The 19,421-nt window shown below is 37.5% G+C and overlaps 1 protein-coding gene across 3 annotated transcripts in view; it reads left to right on the top strand.

Moving 5' to 3' along the window:
* Positions 1–4,026: 4,026 nt before the first annotated feature.
* Positions 4,027–19,421, top strand: part of LOC106869197 (genetic suppressor element 1) — a 152,532-nt gene continuing 137,137 nt past the window's right edge. For all 3 annotated transcript variants that reach the window (XM_014914835.2, XM_014914834.2, XM_014914833.2), the window contains exon 1: positions 4,027–7,280. In XM_014914835.2, coding sequence (XP_014770321.1) covers positions 4,995–7,280 — 2,286 coding nt within the window. In that variant the 5' untranslated portion in view covers positions 4,027–4,994. The remainder of the gene's footprint in view (positions 7,281–19,421) is intronic.

The following is a 19,421-nucleotide window of genomic DNA, read 5'->3' as shown; positions in this document are numbered from 1 at the left end:
ATATAGAATAAGAATAGCCTGGGCAAAGTTCAGAGAGCTCTTACCTCTGCTGGTGACAAGGGGCCTCTCACTCAGAGTAAACAGCAGACTGTATGACACATGTGTACGAACAGCCATGCTTCATGGCAGTGTAACATGGGCCGTGACTGCTGAGGACATGCGTAAGCTCGCAAGGAATGAAGCCAGTATGCTCCGATGGATGTGTAATGTCAGTGTGCATACTAGAGAGAGTGTAAGTAGTTTGAGAGAAAAATTGTACCTAAGAAGCATCAGTTGTGGTGTGCAAGAGAGACGATTGTGCTGGTATGGTCATGTGGTGAGAATGGATGAGGATAGCTGTGTGAAAAAGTGCCACACCCTAGCAGTTGAGGGAACCTGTGGAAGAGGTAGGCCCAGGAAGACCTGGGATGAGGTGGTGAGGCACGACCTTCAAACATTAGGCCTCACCTAGGCGATGACTTCTGACCAAGACCTTTGGAAATATGCTGTGCGTGAGACGACTCAGCAAGCCAAATGAGACAAAAATCCAAGGCCTCTGCCAGCCTACTTATGCATACCTTCCTTCATTGGACACTAAACTCCGCTTGCGAAGACCTGTTGAGGCAAGTGAAATCAAAATTGAACTAAATTCGATGACTGGCACCCATGCCAACATCGTCTCTTTCATTGGACACGAAACTCGGCTTGCGAAGACCTGTTGGGGCAAGCAAAAGCGAAATCGTGATGGCACCTGTGCCCAGCGCCGCCTTCCTGACACTTATTGTTTTATTTGTTTCTGTCATTAGACTGTGGCTATGGTGGAGAACCACCTCTAGGAATTTCAATCAACCAAATCAATCCTGTTTTAAAGTAATTATTTTGAAGCTCAACACTTATATTGATCTCTTTTGGTGAACTGCTAAGTTTTGGAGATGTAAACAAACCAACACTGGTTGTCAAGTGTTGGTGGGGGGACATACATGGACACAAACATATATACATATATATATAATATACACAACAGGCTTCTTTCAGTTTTCTTCTATCAAATCCACTCACAAGACTTTGGTTAGCCCGAGGCTATAGTAGAAGACACATGCCCATGTGGTTGGGAAGCAAACTTCTTATCACACAGCCATGCCTGCCCCTATGATGCTGGTATCACGTTTACAAATCACACAATATCAGGCCCTTGTGCTATTATATGGTTCCCCTACAAAAAGAAAGCTCACATCAAAGAACAACATGGTGACACAAGTTTGTTTTTTTTCACCTGAATTGGCTCTGCTTTATTCAACATTATCGGGAAAAAAACAAAAATGCATATTGTAAGATTTAAATATTTCCTGGACAAATTCTGCCAAGAAATACCAGACAAACCATTCACATCCTGATACATTTTGGTCAACAATTTCCTACTGCAGTGGGGCAGGGTTTCCTAAAAACATGATATAGAAGACTACACCAGGTGGTGCTATGGACAGTCAAAATCCATTTAAATTAACTGATACACACACATATATATATACTCTCATAAATTTTTACCCATGCAGGCATGGAAAATAGATGCTTAAACAATTTTATAAAAAAGATTATGGTTTATATATATTTTGTTGCATATATGTGTGTGCATGTGTACAGTACTGGAAACATTATTAAGGATTTTTGAAAAAAACACTATATATTTTGTTTGTTTGGTTATTTAATTGAGACAAATGAGTTTGAATCATATTAAATTTCACACAATTACAACTGTATATTCTTTGACTTTGATTTTAGTTATGGCTTATATGGGTTTCTAGTGACATCTGGAAATAATGAGTTTCTGTTGTGTGGCAACACTAAATCGCTTTATGTGGCCCAGCTGCAGCAGCCCACGTTTCCTTCAGTTTTAGTCAAGTAGTGGTCAGTGTAGAGTGCTTGTTTGTGTTCTAATGACTTTTTAGTTACTCTGTGTTGCATTAGTTACTAATTGATGTAGTAAATTACACTTGAAGTGTAAATAAGTGTTATTTCAAATCCAGGCTGAGAGGGGTAAACAAAGAGATCTTAGTCCCCATAAAATTCGACAAATAGAAGTGTATTTGAGGGATACCTCATTTAAACAGAGAGAAGTTGCAAAGAAACTAAATGTTTCAATTCAGACAATTAGGGCAATTAATAAGAAAATGCAAAAGAACAAGGATTTGATAGCAAAAAGGGTTGGTAACTGTGGTAGAAAATGAGTAACAACCCCTAGGATTGATAGGAAAATAGAAAGAACTTTTCTCAACAATAGAAGAGCATCTTGAAGCAAGATTTCCTGTTAATTAATGGAAGAGAACATCACTGCATTGAAGAACAGACTTTCGGAAGGTGGATTACATGCATATCATCCAAGGAAAAACCCAGGTTTACCCCGACAATGAAAGTGGCACACAATGCAAGTTCTGAGATTAATTTGACACTGGTTGGTGACCATAGCTGAGAGCAATAGTCAAAGTGGTTTAGGACAAGTGTCCTCCAGAGGACCATCATGGTTTTCTGATCTCTTGTTCTAAAAGTTCTAAGAATCCATCCGGTCAGCCACCTGCATTTCATTGCCAATTTAGCAACATGCAGATGGAAGGATGGATCATTACTCATGTAAATGCCCAGGTCTCACATGGACTGCGCCTCTGGCATTGCAATCCCTCCAGGTCCAGTGTATTTAATGGGTACTGCATTTAGTCTTGCATGCTGATAGCACAAGGCTTGAAACTTTTCAGCATTAAACTGCATGCTATTCTTTTCAGCCCACTTGTATATTTCATCCAGTTCACATTGCAGGTGCATAGTGTCTTCAGGGTTCTGTATTACCTGTGAGACTTTTGAATGATCTGTATAACTTGTGATCGTGGCTCTCTGTGTGGCTGAGGGGATGTCTGAGAGGGCCATTATGAACAGTAGTGGTCCCAAAACAGTGGCTTACGGAACACCGCTCACTACATATACATATATATATTTATATATATACATATAAATATATATACATACATATATATATTTATATATATACATATAAATATACATATATATATACATACATACATACATACATACATATATACACATACAAACTCGTGCGGGTGACATGTAAAAGCACCCACTACACTCTCTGAGTGGTTGGCGTTAGGAAGGGCATCCAGCTGTAGAAACTCTGCCAAATTAGATTGGAGCCTGGTGTAGCCATCTGGTTGCACCAGTCCTCAGTCAAATCGTCCAACCCATGCTAGCATGGAAAGCGGACGTTAAACGATGATGATGATGATGATATACACACAAGTATTATATATATATATATATATATATATATATGTATGTATATATATACTAATACACACACACACATATATATAAATATATACATACATATTTATATATATATATCTAAATATGTATATATAAATATTTGTATATATACATATATATGTATGTATATGTATATATATATATATATATATAAATATATATATATATATATACATATATGTATATACGTACATATATATATATATATGCATACACATATCTATATACATACACATTTATACATACGTACATATACATACATATATATATATGCACACACACACACACACATATACACATCTACATACACATATATGTATGTGTACGTATATACATCTACATATGTTTGTGTGTGTGTAAATATATATATATTTATATATTTGTGTGTGTGTGTGTGTGTGTGTGTGTATAAAAATATATATATGAGAATGAAAACGGGTAATACCAGCTGTTGGCAATGCGCGCCGCTCCCTTAAACAGATGTTTACTTAACGAAAGAAGAAATAAAGATGAGCAGCCAGCTTCTCCCTCCCCGACTGCCGCCCAAGTCCTTCTACTGGCCACGCTGCCCCATCGCCGTCGTCTTCACATCCTTTTCATGATGACAACTCACGCTGCTATTGAATTCGCCTCGATCCCGGACCTGCAATCGTTTCGCTTTCGTGAGCTACGCATAAATATACTCGTTTCCCGGCCTCGCGCTCTCGCTCTCGCACTGCATGATGGGAAGCGGCAGCGCGTCCAGATGTTCCAACATGGCGAAGGCTAGATTTAGACGTGTTGTTGTTGTTGTTACCTCTACGTAAGGAGACAACACTTCGTTTTTTTACTTCTCCACCAAACTTTAACAGCCTCACTGTCCCTTTACCTCCACACTCACACATATATTTATATATGTATGTATGTGCGTGTGTACTTGTTTGTTAATTTACCCCAACAGGATGACTTATAGCCTTGAATTTCTTCTACCAAATCCTGCCAGAATGTGTTTAGGCGGCCTTTGAATGATATTATATATAAAGAGCTTCAGCTAAAAGCTTCTTAGCAAAGCGGCCGCCCCACCACCGATAGACGACGACGACGAAGAGGAGTCAGTCGGCCAGCCAGTTAGCGCAGTCGGACAACAAAAGAGTCAGCCAGGAGGACTGCATGAGGAGGAGATTCATGGTGAATGGTCGTTGTTTTAAGGCAGAGCAATGCCTCTTCTACTGGACTGGGACAAAGTCCTGTTATCATCGAATGTTCACCCCATCAATCATAATGTGAACAGAAAGAAAATATCAATAATATAAGACATATACTGCTGAAGAATTACAATTTTTCAAAGTTCGGCTTTTCTTTGTGGCTGTCTTTCTTCCTTCATCCATTTTTTTCTCTCTTCTTCTTTCTCTCTTCTTTCTCTTTGTTGTCATCTTTTTTTTTTTCTTTTCTCTCTCCCATTTTTCATATTGAATTCAATCACAGCCCACGTATCTACATCCGACATCAACTCGGCACCCTTTAAATATTGTTTTGTGCTCAGCTTCTACAAAAACACTTCTATTCTTATATATATATATATATACACACACACACACACACACAACACATAAATATATGTATATATAATATACACACATACAAACATTATATATATATATATATATATATATATATATATATAGTGCACATATATAACATACACAATGGGTAGCAGAACTGTTTGTTTTGTGTGTGGTAACCTCGGAGCTGATTCGGGTCGTATTTTGTATACGAAACCGCGCTTGGACAAGGGACCCTATTTCCCGTTTTTGGAGGATCACGAACCTCCCAAAGGAGCTCGACTGCTCGGTGCTGATGGCACAGTGGACAGCTGCAGAGTGTGCCACGCCTTCCTCACTCAGCAATGGGATACCTACGAACGTAATAAAACACCGAGCGTCAAGAGATTATACTGGCTAAAACGTTCGGACAATGGCCAGTTCACTGGAGCGGAAATGCGACTACAAGGTGAGTACATCGCCCAAGTTATGGGCCTACAATACAACCCAGGTTCTGTCGATTCTGGTTTTAATTCGTCCAGTCCCAATGTGACTAAATCTCGTTTGATTTCTTTAGCCGACCCTTACGCTGCCCTCGACACCCGAGGGGCCGCCGCTGATGTTGCTCTTGATTTATCGGTTCATAAAAACAATGGCCATAGTTCTTCTAGTAGTCGTGACTATCGTTCCAACAATACGGACGAAGTGACCAATTTTGACCCGCATGCCAAAAGCAATAGTAGCAACGCCACCACTGTCACTGATAAATGTCGATCATCTTCCTCTTCCTCCTCATCATCAGCCAAATATGTTTGTTTCACGTGCGGCGCCCTCCAACCGTGGATAACACGTCGGTTTATTTTCGCCTTCAGACAACCTTCGGGTGACCCGTATTTCCCCTTCTTGACCCGGTTCAGTACCAGAGCGGGCGCAGCACCTCTTTCCGACAAAGGCATCGCCGCTGTCTGCAACATATGTAGACGGACCCTTTATCAACAATGGAAAGACCAGGAGATGGCCAATATTAGCATCGAAAACAGAACTTATAGAATCAACAAGGAGAAATATCCCGATACAAAAGACAATATCTGTATTAGTAGTAGTATTAATGCAGGTGGTAGTAGTAGTAGTAGCAATAGTAGTCATGTTAGTGAAAAAACTTTGTCAGGCAGCAACAACAACACCACCACCACTACTAGCAGCACAACCAACAAAGAGATATGTTATCTGTGTGGTCAATTTATGTCACATTCTTCATCCCGCCTCCTGCATACACTGACCAAAGACAGTAGGTCAAATATGATGCATTTCCCATTCATTAGAGACCTGCCCCGGCCAGAAGGAGCACATCCTTTAAATCCCGACGGTACAGTTATAGCTTGTCGTGTATGTGTTGACCACCTTGCTACCCAGTGGCATATGTACGAGAGTCAGGGTGTCAAACTCTCTCAGAGACAATTCACGCTTCCAATAAACCTCAACAGAGCTACTTATACATATCAGTCCAGTGATTCTTCCAATTTCCCCACGTCTGAAGGGGATGTGAGTCAGCCGCTAAACATTCAAATCACCAGTGGTAGTCCTGTTCCCACAGTGCCGACAGGCTCTCAGGGACTTCTTGCCATAGCCACTTCAATAACTTCTTCGTCCACTGCCCACAATAATGGCGAGGTTAGCAACCGTTCCAATGTTTCATCGGTATACAGTAACCAGTTTCCGTCCTCCTCCTCTTCTACAATTGATGCCAGAAGAGTTCCTGTTGACATGAAACCAAATTTAGCTGCCCTTGACAACAGCCTTAATATCAACAACAATAACAGTAGTAGTAGCAACACTATTATAGCTGCAACAATACCGCATCCTTTGCAATGTGTTAGTAGTTTGCCGAAAAAAGTCTGTTTTCTGTGTGGAGAAAGCGGTCTTGTTGCCAACATGCATGTCTTGTGTTCTTATCCAGCCAGACACGATGCTAAAGTTCCAAATGGACAGACCAACCCATTTTTCCCATTCTTAGCCAATCGTGACCCTGCTCAAGGTGCTGAAACCATGAGTGATGAGGGAACAGTGATGTCCTGTCAATATTGCTACCACATGCTTCTAAAACAGTGGAAAGATTACGAAAACTGTAAAACTCCAGGGACCAGTAACCGATGGTTAAGAAAATATGTTCTCAAGAATTTCACTTGTTACGTTTGCAGTAGAACGGCTGAGCGGAAAAAGATCTGTACTTTGCAAGTTCCCAAGTTTCCTTTCCTCAAAGATCACAAAGTACCTCAGGGTGCCTTGGTGATGGATAGCGGAGAGAGTGTTGTCGTCTGCAAAGGATGCTCTCGTAGTTTGCACCGACAATTCACTGAATTTGAGCGAATGGGTCTTCGCCTAGAACTACGGAAATACAACTGGATTCAGCCACCTGGTGGCGATGACTCTATGGATGAACAACATAGTCAGGTAAGAAAACTTTTTAACATGTTTCTTTCTGTGTGGAAGAAAACTTTTGTCTTCTTTTTTTGTTTTGGTGTTTTCAGTTTTTCAGCATCACTATAAGTCACTTTGGAGGATGACATTTTCCTAAATGACACATTTTCTCAAGTACACTGTATAAAGAATATTGAGTACTACTTCTGTTGTGCTGGCACCACTGATGGCTAATTGAGACCAGGATAGACAATTGACCTGTTAATTCCAAGCAGAGTGTACAAGTACCGAATTGGATTTGAACACAAGTGTCAAATATGAGTGATTGATGGTCAATCACTATGGAACCATTGTTAATATAAACTTTAAAATGTATTTGAAATGTTTTTTGCTCAGTTTGTTTCTGCTATCAAAACTTAGTTGATGTCATTTATATTTTGACTGATCTCAAACTTCGACGACAGAATAACTAACACACATCTCGTTACGTTAGCAAAACATCTTTTGTCTTTCATGAATGAAAACAACAATGAATGTAAACTGGCTTCATTCATAGGTCTAACAAGAGACATCATGGGATTCTATGTTGAGTGTTTGATATGTATCGGGGGAAAGAGGGAGGTTTTGCCAGGACTGGACAGTGGGGTCATACAAATTGCCATGTTTAACGAAAGTAGATGGTTTTAAACTTGTCCAACACCACAGTGAAGGAAAAAAATCATATGGATGTGATCTGTATTTTCTATTCTTGTTTAATTAAGGGGGTAGGGCAAAAATGTTACTAATTCTCGGGGAGAAGGAAGCTGCTATTAGTTTCAAAATTATTGTTATAGGTGATGTTTTTAAAAAGGGAATCCCCCTCATTCTAGTCACACAACTCCATTTCCTCTCCTTTATAAATCTGAGACATTGTGCTAGTAATAATAATAATATTTCTGATTTAGACACAAGGCCTGTAATTTTTAGAGAGACAAGATTAGTTGGTACTGTCATCCTCAGTACATGATTAGTACTTTGTTATATTGATCTCAGAGGGATGAAAGGCAAAGTTGATCTCATTACAAAAAATGTTGGAAAAAAATACTGCAAAGCAATTTTTTTCTGATGCTCAACCAGTTCTAATAATAATAATAATAAATCTTTCTAATTTTGGCATATTGCTTTGATTTTAAGGGAGAAGGTTAGTTGATTACAGTGACGCCAGTACTTGACTGGTACCTATTTTATCAGCCCTTGAAAGGATGAAAAGCAAAGTCAACTTCAGTGGAACTTGAACTCAGAATGTAATGTAATGTATTAGAAGAAATACTGCAAAGCATTTTCCCAATGCTCTGACATTTCTGCCAGCTCGCCACCCAGTAATAATAATGATGATGATTTTGGATTGAAATCCTCCAAGTCAGCTTTGCTTTTCATAACTGACCAATAAGTACCAGTAATGTTACAGGGATTATTTAGCAGATACTCACCCACATTGTTCTGTAATGTCCTCTGTTCCATTGCCCTTGTTGTAAGAAGAGATCCCCCGCCACCTTTTTTTAGGATTCCTGTTCATGAAACGTTCTCATGTTTTATGTATGAATCTGTATCATTCATTCTATCAAAGTTATGGTGTCCTAAAATACCAGGTCCCACAGTCTTTTTACCATTACACTGATCTCAATCCTCATCTTTTAATGTCTGTCTTCCATGCCTGCATCAGTTGGTGGGCTCAACAGGATTCAATAAGCTGGATGTGTGTGTGTTGATCCCCAATGTCTGCTTTGGCATGTTCTCTACAGCTGGATGCCCTTCCTAATGCCATCCACTTTGCAGTGTTCTGGGTCCCAGCCCTTTTTGACAAATCAGCAGTCTTCCATGACCCTCTACAATTTTCTTTTATTTTTTTGTTTGTAGCAAATGTTGTGAACTCTTTAGTATTTAAATCGGCCATATCCAGCCAAAATATTCTACTAGCTATATGTTCAAACTGGCCAAATGTGACTCATCACACCTATCCTACAATGTCAGTCTAAAAATAAATTACTGTGTCATTATAATCTTGAAGCTACAAGAAAATTCATGATTAATTCAAAATAATGTGAATAAATAAGTATTACATTTAACAGAATAATCTGAACACTAAAGGATTAACATTATATTTGAATATTTTACATTTGATGCAATCTTACAAAAAGTAAAAGATTCTGTCTTTGCTACTGTTTCTTCCATAAAGTACTGTCTCATATTGTTTGCATTAAAATCTTAGTCAATTCAATAAGTTCACATAAAAAGCATCCAGTCCACACTGCAAAGTGGTTGGTGTTAGGAAGGACATCCCACTATAAAAATCATGTCAAAACCGACAGTGAAGCCTGGTACAGTCTTCTGCCTAGCCAGCTCCTGCTAAACTGTCCAACCCATGCCAGCATGGAAATCGGACATTAAATGATGATGACATTAGTTAAATAAATATCATTGATATATCAGAAATTGAGCAGTCCTTATTTTTGAATCTCTTGACATGATCTGATCTTTGGTCGAAAGACCTGTGTCTGATAATAACATTGTGTCTGTTATCTCTGATCTATTTAAATCTTTTTGGTAGAATCTAAATAAGTTTTAGTTGATTCATTGTTCTAAATCAACAGTGTTTTGCAATTAGCTTATCTTTTATCTTATAAACTGTCTGTCTTATGTCAGTATGGGAAAAGAGATGTTAAAGTTATTACCCCAGTTAGATTTGAATTTTGGTCCTAGTGGGATAGAACTAAATTACTACTTGAAGTTGCTGTTCAATCGACTGGCCTCCTCCCCAAAAGATCGACCCCAGTATGCAACTGGTACTTAATTTATCGACCCTGAAAGGATGAAAGGCAAAGTCGACCTCGGCAGAATTTGAACTCAGCATGCCAGGCGAAATGCTTAGCAGTATTTTGTCTGTCTTTATGTTCAGAGTTCAAATTCTGCCAGCTCGCTGCCTTCAGTGGCAGTGATATTAAGGGTCTGAGGAAACTAACAACAAGGCCACTGTACTGTAGTGTTTTGGGGCAAAATGCACAAGTGCATCCTTCAGTTTGCTTGACTGATGAATCGGTTCACATAGGCTTGTTGTACAAGTGATTCTCAAAGAGAAGCCATAAGGCCAACAGGGTCTACGTCACATTATAAAGAAACCCACATAAGAAAAAGGGGATATTTAGGTGCTACAGAAATTTGAGAGAATCACATGATCACCTTCTCCTAATTCTCATTTTTTTTCTTTGTTAATTTCAACGACATATTAAGCATTACATACTATCTAGCTACTATACGCTATCCACCTACTGTTCACTATCCATCTACTATTCACTGTCCACCTACTATCTACTTCACTATCTACTTACTATATACTAACTGCTAGTCAGCTGCCAAATACTATCAATTTGTTCTATCTGTGCCAAGAGGCACATAAGGCCACAGTATGATTTCTCCAACCAGTTCTGTTCTCTGCTGCCGTTCTGATCTCATTCTTGCTTCTCCTTTGCGTTCTTCTTTCCTTGTCAGTGGCCCTTCGCCATATGGTTCTCTGCTGCTCTTTTCCCTTCAGACTGCCATTTTATGTCACCATACAATTGCCTTCTCAATCTTGTCTGAGGACATGTCCGATCCAATTCCAGCAACTGTGTCCTGTTTTGTCTCTGATCCTGTTGATGCCTGCTGTCATCGCAGTTGTGTCATTTCAGGCTCTTTGCAGCCACTTGATGTCAAGTATTCTCTTTAAGCATGTGAATTGGAAGCTGTCCTTTGTTTTTCTTCCATTTTTATCACTTTCCATTGTCACATCCGTAGAGTAATACTAGTTGGACCAATATCTTGGACAGTTTCAGCTACTATTTACTAGCCAGCTACCAAATACTATCTACCTACCAGTTACAAACGTATCATGTCTGTGAACAGATGACAGAGGTAAGTTAGATTCAGAAGGTCTGTCATGAGCCCTAGAGCTCACTAGGCTGGGGTTCACTTGGTTCCCGTGGCATATAAGTGACTGATATTGCAACATTCCCCTCTGAATGTGACACCAACCCATTGCGGGCTTAATTTCTCAGTTATTAATTAAACCCATTTACTGCTGAGTGAACTGGAATGATATGAAATGAAGTGATTTGCTCGAAAGCACAATATACTGCTTGATCTGAGGATCAAAACCATGATTTAAAATTATACAGGTTTACTGTACATAACATTTATTTAATATGTCTAAAGCAAGAGATTTTGTATATGAAAAGAAGCAAAAAAAAAAAAAAAAAAAAAAAACCCTGAAGGGTTTCAGCTAGTATTGAAAGGGTTAAAGACTCATTGACAGTGATATTAAGGGTCTGAGGAACTAACAGCAAGGCCACTTTACAGTAGTGGTTTTGAGCAAAATGCACAAGTGTGTCCTTCAGTTTGCCTGACTGACAAATTGGGTTCTATTTTGCTCTGTGATTTGTGAGTGCAAGACCCTAACTGCTAGGCCTTCACTTGATAAAAAAAATTACAAAACAACAAAACATAAGCGAAAAAAAGATTGAAATGTCCCACACTCCTCAAAAATGGAGGCTAAAGACAAGCACAATGAATTCTTGTGACCTATTGTAGTTGAATTTATGAAGACAAGTTTTTGTATTCTTTCATATTTTGGTCACCAGACTTCTATTTTGTTATGGAATTTTGGTCACTTAGGAAGATACCACTTGTTTAACCATATGTCAGGAGTTCTCTCATGTAACCAATAATAACTCAACAGACATTACTTTTTTTTTTTTTTTTTTCACTTTTTACTTGTTTCGGTGATTGGACTGTGGTCATGCTGGAGCACTGCTTTGAAAAATTTGGTTAAACAAGTCACCTCTCTCGTAGTTATTTTTTTAAAGCTTGGCACTTATTCGTTCTATCAGTCTCTTTTTGCCAAGATATGGTTGGAGGCACACACACACACACACACACACACATTATATAAGTAAATATTTAAGTGTTGGGTATGTTCCTGTAGTAAGCCGACAAAGCTCATTCGCTGCCTATATTCCATTTACCATCTCTATCATTTGTTTTATCTACATTTATATATATATTATACACACACACACACGCATATGACAGGCTTCTTTTGGGTTCGATTTACCAAATCCACTTACAAGGCTTTTGATCAGCCCAGGGCTGTAGTAGAAAACACTTGCCCAAGGTGCCATACAGAGGAACTGTACCCAGAATCATGAGATTGGGAAGCAAACTTTTCACCACACAGCCACACACCTGTGGCTATCATGTAAATTTCTAAAATAAAACTAAAAAGAATTATCATTTAAAAAAATTTCTAGATTTAAAAACATTAATTTTTTTGTTCTTTTGAGTCATTATTACTTTTTAATAAGAATTATTTAAAGAAATTCAATGAAAATACTTCTTGAACTTGATGAAGAACAATAAAAATTCATTGTGTTGTATTGATATACTTGGAAAATATAATGTGAAATATGTGTTAGGTGAATATTGGTTATTGCCTTATTTGGCTGGAAATTAGGGTTTCAGCCTTAATCCTTTAGCATTCTGGTTACCCTGTCAATGCTTCCCAACCATATGGTTGCAGGCTCAGTTCCACTGCATGGCACCTTCAGCAAGTGTCTTCTACTATAGCATCGGGTTGACCAAAGCCTTGTGAGTAGATTTGGTAGACAGAAACTGAAAGCAGCCCGTTGTGTGTGTGTGTGTGTATATATATATATATATATATATATATGTGTGTGTATGTGTCTGTCTTCCCCCCATCATTGTTTGACATTCAATGCTCGTGTGTTTAGGTCCTCGTAACTTAGTGGTACGGCAAAAGAGACCGTTAGAATAAGTACTTTGCTCACAAAAAATAAATCCTGGAGTTGATTTCTTCAACTAAAACCCCTTTAAAGTGATGCACCAGCATGGCCGCAGTCAAATGACTGAAACAAGTAAAAGAATATATTTAATATATTTTCTCTGATTTACTATAGCTGTGTTGATTTGAGGAAGATTTAGCTGCCATTTCTAGCAGCTTGAGCAACCATGTAGAGGTTTCCCTTTAACATTCAATTCACAGTGTTTTGAATTAATTATGCATTATCTCATAGCTTTGAGATTTCTTTAATGTGATTTAGTTTTTTAGATTAATATTGTAGGGTAGGTGCAAAAGGCCAGATCTGACCAGTTTGAACATAAAACAGGAAGAATAATTGGCCCTGATATGGCTGGTTTAAATGTTAAATGCTTGAAAATTACTGTACTCTTCCAAATTTAGTTCACTAATAATTCAGCACCCTTAATGCTCAAAATCATTTCAGGCATTTATTGACCCCTTGGATAGCCATATTAACCCCCAAGGGTTAGCATTGACCATTTTACTGACCCCTGTTCTACACATATACATCATAACATATGGGTTGGATGACATCTTGCCACTTATCATGGCCCAGCAATTCGCATTATAGTAAATGAAACCACTAAACTTTCTCGATCTGTAAGTTGTGTTTTATAAGATAGAGCTGCTGTGTGGTCACTAGACTTGCTAGAAATAGTTGCCACTTCTCCATCAAATTACATTTTTGTTCTAAAAATTGTAGTTCACAATGGACACTGTAGTCCTAGTTGGAAAGGACACCTCTGGACTTCCTTTCATCACAGATCTCACTCAGGGCTGACCAGGGCCTTAAACCACGGCATAGGCCAACAAATGAATGAACAATGTCTATATAACATTACCTATTCTATATCCCAATTTGTAAATGTAGTATTGTAGGTTACATGTCTCAAATAAACTGGTCACTGGGTATTTCTGACGGCATCAGTGACAAGGGAATGTCTGTGATACAAATATCTCCAAGGACTGCTCTCAAACAGCTCTAGATTTTAGCTTTTCTCACTGATATTTACATACTTTGCTTATATAAATATACAGTAACTAGACAGGCTTCTTCCTAGTTTCCTCTCTGAAATTCCATTCAGACAGCACTGGTCAAGCTGATGTAGTTGAAGGCACTGGCTCACAGTAAGCTCAACTTAGGGTTACAAAGCAAACTTCTTACATTCTGCAGAGAGGAAACAACAAAATTCCTGTAGCAGATTTGAACTTGAAAACTAATGAATCATGAAGTACCACCCACTCTGCAATACCAAACTCTCTTTACAAGACAAAAAACGAATGTTGAAGAATGGAACAGGTGGAAGAAGCTGACAACATGTCACTGTGACTTGTAAACAGGCAGCAACCCAACCTCCCTCCACTACACACAACCATTGTTTACCTTCATGCTGCAGATTCAAACAATTACTTGGTGCAATGTCCATCTTTTGTAGGAGATTTTAGTCCAAATATCTGATATTTTAATTTTTGTTTTAAATTGGTTAACATTATTATTATTATTATTATTATTATTATTATTATTATTATTATTAAGGTGGCAAGCTGGTAGAATCATTAGCATGCCAGGTGAAATGCTTAGAGGTATTTCATGTTTTCATGTTCTGAGTTGAAATTCCACCACCGTTAACTTTGTCTTTCATCTGTACCAGTGAAACACTGGGCTCAATGCAATCGACTAGTCCCCTTCCCCAAAATTTCAGGCCTTCTACCTATAATAGAAAGGATTATTATTATTATTAAGGTGTAAAGTTGGCAGAATTATTAGCATACCAGGCAAAATGCTTAGCGCTATTTTGTCTGTCTTAATGGTCTGAGTTCAAATTCTGCCATGGTCAACTTTGCTTTTCATCCTTTCGGAGTTGATAGATTAAGTACCAGTGAAACATTGGGGTTGATGTAATCGACTAGTCCTCTCCGCCAAAATTTCAGGTCTTGTACCTTTAGTAGAAAGGATTATTATTATTATTATTATTATTATTATTTCACTGAGGTTGACTTTGCCCTTCATTCTTTCAGGGTTGATGAAATGAGCAACAGGTATGCACTGGAGTCGATGTCATCAACTGGTTCCCCCCCACCCCAATTTCTGGCTTTGTGCCTTCAGTAGAAAAAATTATTATTATTATCATCGTCATGGCAGCAAGTTGACAGAATTATTAACACATCAAACAAAATGCATATCAGTAGATATATCATCATTTAATGTTTGTTTTCCATGCTGGCATGAGTTGGTCAGTTTGACAAGATCTAGTGAAAGGTAAGACTGCATTGAATAGGTGTGTGTGTGTGTGTATACATATATATAAATGTATGTATATGTATATATAATTTATGATTTTGCTTAGGCATAGTGATAGAAGTAATCAGTTATTAGAACTCAATACATATGCTTTAGAGTAAAGCATTAAGCAAGTACAGAGCATAAAGTTAATGACTTGGGAACATGAATCATATAGCCAACTTCATTACCTTACAGTTGTTTCTGCTATAAAAAGCAATGTACTCAGAGCCGAGTGCTTGTGCAACATCTTGTAGCTTCCTCAGAGACATTTTAATGGCTCCAAGGTTGCTATAGGATGTTGCACGAAAGTGATTACACGATTCCTATTCTCTTGTCACTCATTAATATACACACACATATAAACGCACACATTCACATATACATATATATATATCATCATCATCGTTTAACATACGACTTCCATGCATGCATGGGTAGGATGGTTAACAGAAGACTACCCCAGGCTACTGTGTCTGTTTTGGCAGGGTCTTCACAGCTGGATGCCCTTCCTAGCGCCAACCACTCCACAGAGTGAGCCCAGTGCTAATTTTGATTTCTTTTTTTCTGTTTCCTTTTATTTGTTGGCTTCTTTTTTTCTTTGCTTCAGTCTAAAGATTTAAATCAAGTTCAACCATTTCACTGAGATGTTAGATTTAAATAGTTTTAAAAATATATTTGTCAGCTTTTGTTTTTCACTAATTATTATTATTATTATTATTATTAAAATATAGCTACTTTGGGCGTGTCTTGAAATGAATAAAACAAGGCAAGGGACCAAAACTAGAACCTCAATGATAATATCAAATTTGTGATGTCATTTAGAATTTCGTAGCAAACAGATAAACTTTCACAGATAACGAATGTTTCATTAATTAACCTCTTTCCTTTCTTTTTTTTTTTTTTTTTTTTTTGGTCATATTTTGTTTCCTTGAAATCCTTAAAACACATAGGAGTCCTGTCTGTTGGTCTGTCTAACTTATCACAGTAGATATTAAAACATGGGAAGGATTCTACTAATGAGGAGGACAATCACTTTGAATAATAATGGAATTGGTACAACAAAGGTGATTATTTGATTATCTTTGAAATTGTGGTGTGTGATGGAAGAAGGAGGTCTTTGAAGATCATTAGAATGATGTCATCATATCTGCCTTTCACCCTCCTTTCCCTCCTCCCTCCCTCCCTCCCTCTTTCTCTCTCTCAGATATGGCAGTGGGGGAGAGGATGACAGCTTTAGCTAGAAGAGAGGAGCTGCCAGAATGGAGAAAGAAGTGGGATGATGTGTGTTAGTGTAGAGGGAGTGTAAATGTGTATTTCGAGGCTCAGTTTAAACTCCCCAACTTCATATAAAACTGTCCTCCCCCCTCCTCTCCCCGTTGCACTAATTGTCAATGGGTGTTTGGTTGGGGTGTGGTGTGTCTCGGGGAGGGGGCTGTTGTTGTTTAGTATTGATCTCGCTTTTATGTTTGTTATTTGAGTAAAGCCAACTAGAATATTCCAGGAACCATTTCATTATTCAACATAGCATCTATTCTATCTTCAACAACCTCCACCAGCTTATAGCACACCCTTCTCTCCCTCTTCTTCATGAAGAAGCATATTAATTTTTATCTTGTTTTCCTCTTTCTTCCCTGTCTGTCTGTCTGTCAGTCTGTTAGGAATGGTATGGCAACAGCAGAAGAGAGTAACTCCTTTCTCCAGTTGTTATTTCCTATATGAAATACCTCACTGATTACATTATTATCTCTGTTGTAGCCATTGTTTCTTCTTCTAGATTCCATTTTCTAACTTTTTCCATTCTTTACTTAGCAAAACTTTCGACTCTCTTCTCGCAGAACTCGTGTTAAAACTTTATTTAAATTGAAAACTCCACAACTGAATTGTCAAACTGATCACGAGTAAATGTTGTAGAAAAAGTAGTTTTCTCACATATGAATGAATAAATAAATAAATAAATATTGCATATCCGGTTTGTTGGTCCCTAATATTGAGATAATCTTTTCAGAAACTGGGGGAGAGGGGTGGGGACTCATAATTTATTTCTCTTTTACATGTGCCGAGCTACAGCACATCAGCAAATTGATTTCACTTTATTTGCATATAAGTCATTGAACAGCAATTCATTTCATTTTGAGATGATCCAAATATGCAGTATTGATATGCCACAATAATAATGGTGAAATATTGGGTATCTACCATTCTCAGTATTTGAAGCAAATTGTTTTGCCTGATCTGTGACATTTAGTGTTCTTTAACACTTAGTGTCATGTATGGACACTATCCTGCAAAATTTGGCTTACATACAAAATATACACTATGTATGTGCGACTAAATCATTGGCAAACTGCAGTTCACAGAACTTTCTGGATGGCATGCCTAACAAAAAATTACCTTGAATTTTTTGAATAATGTCATGGTTTGATGATGTGCTGCATCTCATGCAAGCCACATGTATGGTTTATATATACATACATATATTCAAATTTGAATTAGAAGTATTGTGAGTGTTGTAAACATTATTGAACATAATGTTTTGAAGGATTTTTTGCATTTCGCATTAATGCAGGCTTATAAGTAATTTATTTATTAAATGTAATAATATAAATCATTTACATGTTTTTAAGTTACGAAACAATTTGTTGAGATATTAGAATTTTTTTGTTGTTAAATAAAATTTCATCAAATTATTTCTGTCATTTATGACTTATATATATATAACATAGCTGTCACGCACGAATGAATATGATTTGGTAACATGTACCTCGCACTAATTGTTTTAGGTACCATGTAATTACAAGTAGGCATAGACTTCCCTTCGGCTTCCCACTCTTGACCCAGCCAAACCTGCAGAATGTAACTGTTGGAAGTAGAGGGGACTGCAGCAACACTTGGCTAGTACTTAATTAACTGATAAGTAGATAGGAGCAATGTAAAATGAAGTGCCTTGCTCAAGGCTACAAAATGCCACCTGATCCAGGAATGGATGAGCTTATGATAATGAGTTAACACTGTGACCACTAGGGGCATGTGTTTCCACAGACACACAGATATTATATAATATATAAAATATATGGTACATGATAGTTTATATAAAGGGGTTTCTCACCCCTGGTTTGTGTAGTGGCTTTTATAAGGGAGTTTCTCACATTGTTGTAACCTGATAAACTGTGTTGGGGTTGTTATATGTTAACTTACAGTTAATGTGCAAGCTTTTAAGGGATACTCAATCCCCTCTTCTATAATTTGAATTAAGATACTATTAACTGATAATGTAGTATGGATTAAGTCTACAACCAAGAACCCAGACGGTTCCTCTGATGAACTTCCATACAGTTTTTGTATACCAAATTTCAAGTCTGTGCTTGACTTATGGATTTGGTAGAAGAAACTTGCTCAAGGCTCTACTCACATGATGTAAAACCTTACCCATTTTAGTTTCATGTAAGAACCTTTCTTCCATTCATGTTCTAAATACCAGGTTAAGTTGGTTAGTTTATTATAATTCCTCCAAATTCCTGATTATTTACAAAAATTAATATACATTGTGTTTCATTAGAAATATGGTTATAGAAGGTTAATCTAATTAAGCCTTAAATGTTGATCTCCAAAATGCTTAGTATTTTTCGTTATGCTTAGCCACACACATAAATTATGGACTCCTAGAAACAGTTGATGTCATAGATTGCTTTTAATTAGTCATTAATAACTGAGTCTGTTGATCACAGGCCTTACTTCTTTCCGTTTACATGATGATACAACCAAGTAATAGATACAGACATCTGATCATGTCTTAAATACAAATATCACAAGTAAATGGTGATTGTAAGGAAAGGACTAAGACCTATAATCAACAATCAGCTATTAATGATTTTAATTAAAAACAATCTGTGTCATTAGTTGTTTCTAGGAGTCTGTAATTTGTATATCTATTACATAGTTGTATATATATAAGTATATAGTACATGGTTGTATATATATAATGTATATAATGTGTGCATAT

The sequence above is a fragment of the Octopus bimaculoides genome, chromosome 20, assembly GCF_001194135.2.
Source record: "Octopus bimaculoides isolate UCB-OBI-ISO-001 chromosome 20, ASM119413v2, whole genome shotgun sequence".
NCBI classification, from domain to species: Eukaryota; Metazoa; Mollusca; class Cephalopoda; order Octopoda; family Octopodidae; genus Octopus; species Octopus bimaculoides.
This window is presented reverse-complemented; position numbering and strand designations above follow the sequence as displayed.